Source organism: Terrapene carolina, unplaced genomic scaffold, assembly GCF_002925995.2.
Source record: "Terrapene carolina triunguis isolate 2854851 unplaced genomic scaffold, T_m_triunguis-2.0 Scaffold33715, whole genome shotgun sequence".
Taxonomy (NCBI): domain Eukaryota; kingdom Metazoa; phylum Chordata; order Testudines; family Emydidae; genus Terrapene; species Terrapene triunguis.
The window spans coordinates 5,493,867-5,506,160 of record NW_020698066.1 but is presented as its reverse complement, the minus strand read 5'-3'; the positions used below and the strand labels follow the sequence as shown (position 1 = coordinate 5,506,160).

The 12,294-nt window shown below is 43.9% G+C and overlaps 1 protein-coding gene across 1 annotated transcript in view; it reads left to right on the top strand.

Annotated features, from left to right (window-relative positions):
• Positions 1 to 12,294, top strand: part of LOC112111149 (T-box transcription factor TBX20) — a 45,299-nt gene that overhangs the window by 23,511 nt on the left and 9,494 nt on the right. Inside the window, exon 6 of the mRNA XM_026663485.1 lies at positions 1,416 to 1,492. Coding sequence (XP_026519270.1) covers positions 1,416 to 1,492 — 77 coding nt within the window. The remainder of the gene's footprint in view (positions 1 to 1,415; positions 1,493 to 12,294) is intronic.

Below are 12,294 nucleotides of genomic sequence, written 5' to 3'. Positions count from 1 at the left end.
GTTTCTCAGGATGACTGCAGTTTTTCCTTTAAAGTCTTGAAGAGCTGGGGATACCTTGGCCAAAAGAGCATCTCTCCTTATTCTTTTCCTACCCCTTATGACACTCTTACACCCATATTTTACATGACTATATAAATATACATGGATTTTCATGTAGCATTGTTGGCAGAAAATGGCATCTGCATCTGCCTGCATAACATCATTGTGCTATAAGAGCAATACATATTTAAAGAGCTCCTAGACAAGTTTTAATCACATTAAATGGCAACAAACACAAATTCTACCTTTTTTCCCCACAGTTGCTTCTGGAACAAAGCCCCTGCCTATTATGTTCTGTTCTTTGCATTTTCTGGTTTCTCTGTCTTCTCTAATAATGCCTATAAGGCCCCTAGGGGTGTTTATGTTCTCTCTATATATATACAGGGTCCGATCCTGAGAGGTGTGGAAGACATTCAGCAGCTCTGAGGATTAAGCCAGGAAGGTTGGGGTTCTCAAAGGAAGCTTTCTTGCACATTCCTTTTGAAAATGAGAGGCTGTCACTGTTTAAGCCAGTAGCTGAATTTGAAGAAGGGGAGAAAGTTTTTGGTTGTAAGACGTCTGATCTCTTAAGACAGTAATTGTTTTAGTAGGGTCACTCTTTTAACTCAACCTTTCCAAATCTGATTTTAACTGTGACGTTTTCCCCCTTCTCTGTACAAAACAGTGCCAGTGTCTCTGTGTGTGGTTTATTAGGGTTGACTTGGACCAGTTGTATTAAAGTCAAAATTGTCGGGGCTGCTTGAGACAATGCTTTAAAAGGCTGTGGGCCCCGCCCCACCAAAGTAGGTTCCAATGCCATTATGGTGTTTACTGCTCATGTATGACCTGCTTTGTCCTGATGGAGATTGTTTTGGCGACAATAGCTTGAGACTCCTTTAGAATCAAAATATTTCCCTCTTTACCATAGCCACATATGGGACACCTCACAGGCTCCCCCTGCTCCTGTTTAAATCTACTATTCCCCTAACTCCCTCCATTAACACACACAACCCTTTTGGACCCATGACCTGGCCCTGCCTTGTCAGCTATCATGACACAGGACTTTAGGACAGATGAAGGAAGCCTGATTTATCCTCACTTCCATCAGTTTTATACTAGTGTAATTCCATTGACTTCAGTGGAGCGACTCCTTTTTTATCCTGGTATGAGAGGAGAATCAAACTGTGAATCTTGAGCTTTGACGCTGGTGGTGCCAATTCAGTGGCTTCACAGAAGCCCCCATATTTGCTCGATCCAGCCCAGAGAGTAGTCATAAAAGAAATGGGAATGTGGATACACATAGTTGTGAGGTCATGAAGATGGATTGGTTAACACTTTGTACACTGCAATACCTTCGTGTCACAGTCCTGTTGTGTTGCTCTTTTCTGTGTTTCCAGATAACCAAGCTGAAAATTGACAGCAACCCTTTTGCTAAAGGATTTCGGGACTCTTCCAGACTCACTGATATCGAGAGGTAATGGGGACTTTCTGTTTACTTTCCATGCAGATAAGATAAAGGGAAGAGAGAGTTTGTAGGAAAAAGCATCCTTTCAACTCCTGAGAAGCTGTGCATTTTAATGTTATCTTGTTGCATATAGTAAGTCTCCTCCACCTCCTTTAAAAATACTTATAAACCTTATGAAGACAGAGCTGTTTTGAGCCTTGACAGCTGCTCCAGTTGAGCCTGATCTATTCCTCTCTCTGATGCTGCTTCTTGAAGGGGTCACTTTTATGGCTTCCATTTTTCTTAAGCTGCAGAATGCAAAGTGTCCTTCTTATCATGCCATTCAGTCCTATTGAAGGTGATGAGCTGGGCCTCCGGGAAATGTGATCTATGGTACTGTTAAAAAAAGAAAAAAGAAAAGCCCTTGTATTATCCATTGTTCCCCATAAGGAAAAAGAAAATGAGTGCTTCCCAAAATATACTGTTAAAACTGCATTAACATTTCTGCCCCTTTGGCTCCTAGCACTTTGTGTACCTTTCATGTGGCCTGTTTTAGAAGTCCCAGATACGGAAGTCAGCAAGTGCTGCTGTCAATACAAATCCATAACCCTCCTTTGATGGCAGAGATACCACTTTTGTTTAATTGAGATTGTACTGCAAGCTTCATTCGGGGGGAGAATGCGTCTGGAGACTGCTATGACGTTTGTGTCTATGAGTTGCCTCTGTAGTCAGTGGATACTTAGCCCTGTCATGTGACGAGGGCATTAACCCAGACCCATGTTGGGTACGAAGGACTAGGAAATAAAGATCAGTTTCTTATCAGTGCTCCTTTAGGTCATGCCTTTGTTAGATAAAGCCATATGTAAACTAAAATTTTGGCAGAAATGGATCAAATTAAGCCACCAGACTCCTTCAGTCTGGAAGAGGATCTTACCGAGAACGGAAGGAGGTGGTTACAGCACTTTCAAAATTTCCTAGAAGCAAGTGATACTGGAAAAAGACTGAGAGAATAAAATCCTCTAGTGTCTACACTCCCATGTGTGGCTGTCCCAGAAGCACTGATGATCTACAGCAGTGTTTCTCAATGACCGGTCCATGGACCGGCGTCGGTCCCTAAGATCTCCCTGACACAGTTTAGGAAGGCAGCAAGCTGGTCCCTGGTATAAAAAGGTAGAGAAACATTGATCTATAGTTCATCCCTGTGTGACCAGGAAGGGGATTGCAAACTGCTATATGAAATCATTACAAAATATCAGGAGTGCTTTGATCCCAGCAAGAATATTACTTGGGGAAAGGCACATTTTTTGTGTAAGAATCTGGCTGTCAGGCAAGACCATTGACTATTAGTTTTATTACATAGGTATGTAACGTAAGTCATGTGACTTTAAACAGTTAGACGGATGAATTAGAGGCTGAATTACGAGTGGTATAATGGATAATTAAAGCAAAGAACAGTTATTGTGATAAATGGTGTTTGCATAACACAGGAAATATTTGCAGGGCTAGTGAAAACTGCTTCCCAAATGAAAGTCTTAGTGAGCAGTGAAAAAACTGAAGTGCATCTAATTAAAAAAGCATACCATGTCATAAAAACAGCACACTAGGGTAAACAAATTGCAGTGACCGGATTTGTTTGAAAAGTGAAAGTAGGAAGAGAAGAGGACTACCACATGATCCCTTTCCAACACTAAATGCAGTCTTCTCAAATAGGGAACACAAAAGGACCCAACAAGCGCACGAGAGAGTAATTCTGAATAGGCTGCCAATAGAAAATGCTTAGGCACCTCCAAGCATATAAAGTGATTGGGACTATAGAGATGAAACTGCTGGCTGTGAAGGGAGTTTTTACAAAGGACATCCTAAAATAACAGCACATGGCATGAAGTCAGAGAAGTGAAGCATAATCCACAGTGCCATTTTGATTATTGAGAAGTGTGAGAACAGAGCCTGAGGCTACGTCTTCACTACCCGCCGATCCGGCGGGTAGCAATCGGTTTATCGGGGATCGACTTACCGCGTCTCATGAGGACGCGGTAAAATCGATCCCTGATCGCTCTGCCGTCGACTCCGGAAATCCACCTCGACAAGAGGCGGCAGCGGAGTCGGCGGCAGCGCGGCAGCGGTCGGCTTTCCCCCGTCCTCACCACCAGGTAAGCCGACCTAAAATACGCAACTTCAGCTACGGTATTCACGTAGCTGAAGTTGCGTATCTTAGGTCGGAACACCGCTGTAGTGTAGACCTAGCCTAAGACAGCCTATCCTGGTCAGGCATGAATGCTGCCATCAAAGATAAGGTATCCAAGTGTAATACCTTGAATACAAGAAATGGAATGTGAAAACCATGAAGCCACAGCAGCTTCCTGATTTTCCTTTAGTCCATGGCTGGCTCACATCTATTTTCAATTAAATGGGAAAGATTCCCTCTTATTAGTGGCCTACTGCATTTTAAAAATTACACTGTTGCACAACACTTCAAGTAGCAAGGTAGTAAAAGTGTGACACACGAGTGTTGATAAGAGGCTTGTTGAGGATTTTTATTTATTCCCTATCCTTATTCTAATGGATCAGAACTGTAAAAGGTTTTTTCTGTTCATAGACATTAAAATACACAAGCATGTTAAAATAGGAAATGTAATGTCTATAAATGTTACTTCTGTAAGCTGCACATCTGCAATCATAGTATAGTATGTTTTTATAATAGCCAATGATAGCACCACCCAAGGCATGGGTAGTCTATTTTTTGTCAAGCTCCAACTTTCTTGGTCAAGGTATAGTCAATGTCCAGACTCCAGGGAAAATAATAATAAAAAAATACTAAGTAAATAAAAAGATTTTGGGGTCTGTTCAAAAGCGCCTGGCGGTCCGGATTTGGCCTGCCTATTGTCTACCCCAGACCAAAGGTGACAGCTAAATAAGACAGACAGAAAGAAAAAGAAATAGGAAAAATAAGATCTAGTGATCCCATGCAATGGATAATAAGGCAGTATAAAATTTTTCATATTTGACACCCATTAAAAGTCATGCATTACAATATTTTAGGTAATAGATTGAATGATGCAATTTGAGTTTTGTTTGGCTATAATAATAAATAGCTTCAACACGACCACCACTTGAAATAAACAATATTGTTATTCTATATCTATGTCCTGGAGAAGAATATGCAAGGCAAATACACATTCACACATCTCTTTCTAGTTGAAAATTTGACTAGATGTTGCAAGGAGATTTTCTGTTCAATGCATGGGCTTCCCAAAGCAGATATGCATGCATGAATAATTTGAAATGTTGCACAGTGATCTTAATGATCTCCAATCTGTGAAGCATCCCATGATGTAAGGGCCAAGAGAGCACTCATTCATCATCAGCTGCAAGTTTTCAGGATGACCTAAGTAGTGTGAAAGTGGACAAAGCTTTGGATTTCATTTCCAGGTATTTAAGTCTGCTTTTTCCTAAACAGCCTGTGGGGAGGGAAACAAATCAGATCAATTGATCTTTAGAGACCTAAAGAAATTAAATTAGTCTGGAGTCAGTTACTGCACTAAACCATCTTGTAATTGGATTGCTCCTTGTTACTGATTGAAAACAGCCCCTATCTGTAACAATATAGAGGGCTTTTCTTTATAGTAGATCTGAGAGAAAAACACATCTTTTTATGACATGATGACAGAAATTGCACTTTTCTAACCTAATTGAATATGATTTTATAAATACGTGACTTTAACGATTTGAAGTTTCCTGTTCCAGATTTACGATCACTATGTAGGAAATCCAAACTGAAAATGCCTTTAGGATTGAATCTGTTTGCATTGTACATATTGAAGTTACAACAATATAAATAAGGACAATGGAGTGTGCAAAATGAAATAGACTTTGGGCACCTCTAACTATTGGAGTTAGTATACTTGCTCTCATTTCTATTCAAATACCTGAGCATAGTCTTCTTCTCCAGATAGCTTTCCATTCATAACTTTTATCTATTAAAAATGTTAGGTGGCTGGGGTATATTTCAAATTTACATTAGGATGTGAGATTCCTTTGTAATCATTAGAAGTGAAAAAAGAGACTCTATTCTCTTTCTACAAATTACTTTTTGTGGTAATCTATCTATGCTTACTCTGGGCAGAATTTATCCAGAGGCACTGTGTCTTAGAAAAGTCACTGACTCACCCACTGATACTGGCCCTTTTTATTTATTTATTTGTCTTCTATACATTTGCTCTGTTGTAGGTTGATTCCTACAGCAGGTGCCTTTAAAAAGTTAAATTTAACAACAATTATCACACTGTGGCATATGACGTACATGGTGTCACACATAATATAACAGACACTGTGGTGTGGTCACTGTTGCTGCATGCCAGGGGTGAAAGTAACTTAACGGACTTACCTGTACGCAGGGTGGCAAGGGTCCTGGGCAAGGTGTGTGGGGGGAGGCTCTGGGTGCCCAGAAGGGGCAGGGCCTCGGGGGGAAGAGGCGGGGCTGGGGCCAGACTCCCCCAGACAGCCCTTCAGTACTGCCTAGCTCACGGTTTCTCAACCAGGGGTCGCCGCTTGTGTAGGGAAAGCCCCTGGGGGGCCGGGCCAGTTTGTTTACCTGCCCCGTCCGCAGGTCCGGCCGATCGCTGCTCCCACTGGCCGCGGATTGTTGCTCCGGGCCAATGGGAGCTGCTGGAAGCGGTGCGGGCCGAGGGACTTACTGGCCGCCACTTCCAGCAGCTCCCATTAGCCCGGAGCAGCGATCCGTGGCCAGTGGGAGCCACGATCGGCCGGACCTGCGGATGGGGCAGGTAAACAAACCGGCTCGGCCTGCCAGGGGGTTTCCCTACACAAGCGGCAACCCCTGGTTGAGAAACCCTGGCCTAGCTCGTGCTGCCTGGGGCTCTGGCGGCAATTTAAAGGGCCCTGGCTCTGTCCGCTGGCACGGTAGCAGTAGCAGTGGCTGGGAGCCTCAGGCCCTTTAAATCACTGTCGGAGCCCCGTGCCCTTTAAATCGCCACTGGAGCCCCGGGGTAGCAGTGGCAGCCAGGAGCCCCGGGGCTCTGGCGGCGATTTAAAGGTTCCAGGGCTCTGGCCTCTGGCGCAGTAGCGGTAGCGGCGTCGGCGTGCGGGAGCCCTGGGGCTCTGGCGGCGATTTAAAGGGCCAGGGGCTTTGGCTGCTGCTGGGAGCTCCAGGCCCTTTTAAATCGCCGGGCCCTAGGGCATCTGCCCCTTTTGCTCCCCCCCATCAGTGGCCCTCCCGGTACGGTTGGCTGTGTACTGGCTTTCTTACTGGTATGCCGGACCGGACCAGCTTACTTTCACCTCTGGTGAATGCTGATTTTTTTTTTAAAATAACTATTGTTAAGGAGGCTATAAAATAGCTTGAGAATAAGCAAACATCACTGGCAACATGTATGAAGTGAACCTCTTTATACTTCTGCTGAACAAGAGCCCAAAGTCTATAAGAACTGTCAAATCGCAAGGTCAGTAGGTTCACTTTTTGCTATGCGTGTGAAGGCTTCCTTTGGGCTTGTGGTGAAGAATTAGCCTTGGGAATAATATCATGCACACCAGCCAGCAAGAAATTCAATCAGTTTAAAGTATGGGAGTCAACAGAACCACTGAACCATAAACTAATGTTCAGAGTGCGATCGATGGATCATACTCTTATTCTGAACATTTTTTTGTTTTAGTGCATGTGAGGAAAGCTCAGGAATGGACTGTTGACTGTATTAATGATAACTGAGGGGCTGTCCTCACTTGCATACCTCCAATAAACACTCTTAATGCAGAAGTGTGGCCTGAACACCAAAAGAATACTTAGCATCAGAGAGAGAGAGAGAGAGGAAAGTAGATGTGTGGGGAAGCCCCAACTCAGAATTTCATATTGGTTTTCTTGGTAATCAGGGTCAACATTTTCCTACATCAGGCGGTTCATGCCTAAAATACAGAATAAAGGCATAAACCGAATGTGAAATGTGCTTGAACACTCAAATATGGGCATAGCCCCATCTACATTGCAGTCAAACCTTGTGCTTAGTTAGGTGATATCAGTGGTAAACTTGACTGGGATCGGGACCTCTCTTGCGCTTCAACCCAATGCAGGACCCCTTCCTCTTACCTAACATCTATCAAAAGAGACCGCTTTCTGTCCTCTTTTAGCCCCCTCCAGAGGCCAGAAAGCATGCATGCCCTCTAAACTGGCAGAGGCATATGCTGCTTGATAGTGCCACTGGCCCCCATAGGTACCAACTCTGTGGGTGCTCTGGGGCTGGAGGACCCATGGGGGAAAAATGGTGGGTGCTGAGCACCCACTGGCAGCCCCCTTATTAGCTCCCCCCCAGTGCCTCCCACCAACCCGCAGGCCCCGCAGATCAGCCCCTCCCCCTCCCTCCCCACGCCTCCCGTCCGCTGCGATCAGCTGTTTTGCGGCATGCAGGAGGCTCAGGGGGAAGGTGGGAGGAGCAAGGACGCGGCGCGCTCGGAGGAGGGGGCGGAACTGGGCAGGAAGAGGCGGGGTGGGGGTGCTGCAGGGGCGGGAAGAGGCGGGTGGGGGTGGGGCCTTGGGGGAAGGGGTGGAGTGGGAGTAGGGCCTGGGGCAGAGCAGCACCCCCGGCACTTTGGAAGATCGGCACCTGTGCTGGCCCCACCCCCATTTCCAAAGCAATTTACAACTCTGTGCTAATTCTTCTCCAATATGGATCAAAGACCCACCTCCCCTGCTTGTTCCTCCTCTGGAGGAGTTGTCAGGAACCAGCATTGGGAAGAGACAGGTCCTATCAGAAGCACAGGTTGGGGGCTGAACAAGGGTGCTGGGCATAGGGGAGCCCCCAGTCTAGTTTCTTCCAAGCTTTCCTACCCAACCCTGCCTCCTGGTGGCCAGGAGCCAAGCTTTCCTTCTTTCCAGCCCAGCATGGTCAATAGCCCAGCTGAAACCTTGGAATCTGTCCACTTCTCAATATTGTAAACACCTGGAACCCAGATTAGTCTCCTGTTGGGCCTGATTTGCTGTTGCCTACCCCATGTGTAGTCATTTACACCAGTGCAAAGGTGGTGCAAAACACTAACATTCTGATTTGGTAGCATCTTGCTCACTTTTCCATTCACTGTGCCCTGGTGTGAATGACTACACAAGGGGCAGAGTAATATAGAATCAAGCACGTCATTTCCACTGCCAAGGATAGTCTCCATGTGGATTTCTCTTATCCTGCATGAGAGGGAGCATCAGTCACCTCCAGGACTGACACTGCTCTCATCCCACTTCCCTGTCCTTCAAAAAAAGAGCTGTCTGCATCCCTGGGGTTAAATCTGACCCAGTGGAGTAATACCATGAATGAGCGTGACTTCGTATGTCATTAGTTTAAGAAACAAATCATGTAAATACCTCTAGTGAACTTTCATATGAGTTTGCAGTTTGGCAAATCAGGAAAGAGGAATATAAAGGAAACATTTTACTTTTCTGATTTGCTGCATATCGCTCTTTTCCCTCTTTTGGGGGTGGTGGTGGGGGTGGTGTATACGAGGTGGAAGGGATATTTAATATCCTCATGCTTTAATTCCATACTTTCTACTATTTTTTCCATATAGTAGTCTAAATCTTGCTACTTTACCTTATGCAAAGTACAAGGCTTTTCACAGCTCTTCCAGAGTTAAAATTAATGGCTGGTATGTGCGTTGTGATGATGCCATCATCTCAGGAAGTGTCATTTCTGAGATAAACCTGCCTGTACCCCACTGTTTTTCAAACCCAGGTTTTTCCAAATACCAGCATATATTTTATTTTGATTTGTCTTCTTTTAAAAGCTGTGACTCTTTGCTTTTTGTGTGTTGTATTTATCCAGTCCTAGCATGTTAGTTTTGATTTTCTGTGCCTAATTTTGGCTTCCTAACACACCTTAGGCCAGATTCTATTTTCACTTTAACCCATTCAACACCGTTTAATTTGATGGGCCAAAACCTCAGCTTGTGTCGACTGGCCTAGCTCTGCCGAACTATGTCAATTTACACCAGATGAGGATTTGGCTTCATGGGTGTAACTAAGAGCTGGATTATGTTCATAAAGCCAGCATGCAATATCAGGATATCAGCGTAATTTGTTTGAAGTGCTATATATGTTGTTGGTCCTGTGTTGTGTGTATACAGTAAGTATCGTGGCTGGACGATTCCTGAACAGGGTTTCAGATAAGTATTTGTTATTCACTTTCACTCTGTTCCCCCTTCAGTAAAAGGGCACTTGTTCCTCCCCCCACACACACACTTTTTTTTAAAGGACTCCTTTTCACCACTTGAGTCTTGGACAAATTAGTCATCTTTTCCTTTAAAAAAAAAAAGTTCTACTACAGTGAGACTTCCAGCAAGTTTATTTTTTTTGCCTTCTGAGCTCATTTATTCTGTCTGTCTTCACATCATCTCACTTCTGATGTCTTCTGTTATCTGGGCTCTCTTCCAAATGTACTAACCGGCAGCTACAAAAAAGGGAAACCTTTGAAATCCAGAGCTAAAGAAGTTATTCAAGCTGTAAACTGATAATTCATACACTCTGTATCCTGTTCGGTATTTTTCTTTGTGTTGCACCGAATGGCCAAGCAAAACACAGTTGTCAGCTTTATTATTTTCCTCCTATTAATCTATTGTACATTGTATTTTCTTAAAAAAGGAAAGCATCAAAAGACAGTGGGGCATGGGGAGTGGATTAGGATGGGATCCTTATTGTTTTGCTTATCGCCCAGATTGACAGTGAGGGAGTGCCTGTAAAATGGAGAAAACATGGACAGGTTGGTCAGCGTGGCTCATAATGTCTATAGCTATTTTAGGTATTCCTGACTGACAGCATCTCCTCAAGGAACTACAGGTGCAGAGGGCTCTTCTCTGCCACCACCTGAAGCAAAAGGTGGTGACATAGTGGAATTTCTCTCTGCACTTTGACTTCGATAGACATCGGACCAGGCCCATAGTGGAATGGCTGGATGAGCAGTATGTAGGAATCCCTGATTTTTGTATGTGTCTAAGATGGGTGTTAACCTGCATCTAGCACTGCCAGGGTGGTCCAGTAATGTATTAGCTTTGTCTGTTGCCTTGGGCTAAGACAAAAAATGTTGTCTAAAGCCTGCTCCATCCAAAGGGAGAAGGTAGAAATCTTGTCCCCATCCCATGTACACTCGCTCTCTAGCACTGATACCAACTGCAGAAAAAGACACAACTTCAAGTATATGCAAGAATAGGGTGGACTTAATGTCCATGGTCCTGATCATATACTGTATTGTGCACAGATAGGCCCCATTGACTTGATGGTGACTCCATGGGAATGGGATGTGCCCATGCATAATGCATTGCAGAATCAAAGCCCAGGTGATCAGAACACACTATACTGTAAGCTGTAGTGAGAGCACCACAAACAGCAAATGAGAGATTTGATGAAAAGTCATCAAAGGAATGCCTTCTTTTGCCTACAAGGAAGCATAGCCCCTTTCATCTTGATTGAGGATCTGGCCATAGTGATCCTTGCCTTTATCATCTCCAGAGTGAATTTCTATAATTCACTTGGGTTTGATGATGGAAGGAAACAGATGTTCCAGCTTATGCAAGATATTGCCCCGCTCCTCAGTTGCAAAGAACACTTAAGAGTGCTCTGTAATTTTTACTGGCTCCCAGGTCACTGGCAGTGGCAATTTAAGGCTTTGGTCTGAATCTGCTAGTGGATCAGGTCCCAGCTACATCAGAGGCTGTCTGTCAATTCATGGTCCTGTGAGACAGCTCTGCTGTTCCAGGACAGTGCCGCTAACAAGGCCTAAGATTGTGCTTGTGAAAACTGGAGGTAAAGCATTGTCAGTCAAGAGATCTCAGCTTTGGAATGAGTTACCATAAGAGATAAGACTGAGCCATCCAACCCACAGGTTAATACAACACAAGAATTGGTGGCTTAATGTTGCAACCAAGGTGTGGAAGCTCTGATGATCCTCTGAGAGAAAAAATATTCTCCATGAGCCATAGTGTTACTATCCTTGATATGCAGCATGCAATGGGTGCTGCAGTCACCCATGCATCATTGAAATGCTACGACCTGTCCACATTATTGGATTCATGGTTCAAAACCACTATGGCTTCTTTCTGATGTGGAGAAGAGAGGGACTTTTTATTCAATATAAATGAAGATTGATTGACCAGTCTTGTCTCACCACGTGCTTCTGTCACTCTACAGTTCTTTGAGATCCTCGTAATTTCCTTCTCACATTACCATTTATCCTGTTCATCCTACCTCCTCCACCACCGTCATCAGCATGTCCTCCTGTTCCATGCTGGCCAGCAGCAACTCGGTTTCCTTCTTGCCATCAGTTTCCTTCTGCTACACAGTTACTCCCCTGTTCAGACAGCTTCAGCTCCTATCTTCTATGAGCTCTTCCTAGTCTCCAACCCATTCCATACTATTATTGTACGGTTGTATACTTAGCACAATTTGATCATAATATTTTATAGTACTAATGTGTGTACTTCATTCATATTTACAATAGAACTAAGTTTAAAAGGGGAGCTTGAAGGGTGAAAAAATGTCGGGAGAGCATGCAAAAGAAATTGGCAGTAAGATAGCATCTTCACCTCCACTTCTCTTACAGCTCTAAACCTCCCAATATTCAGTTACCTAAATTTACTGGTAAATAGAAGGCGTTGTAGAAATCTAAGTAATTGCATAAAGTAAAAATCAGTTGAGTTCAGCATTAGGCAATAACTATCTGCAAACTGAAGACCAAAAGCTTTTCTTGGACTAAACTGAAATTACTTCATTTTTCACAAGATGGTCACCTGATTATAGATCAACTCTGAACATTTTCAAGGAATGCATCTAAAAACACAAACAATCT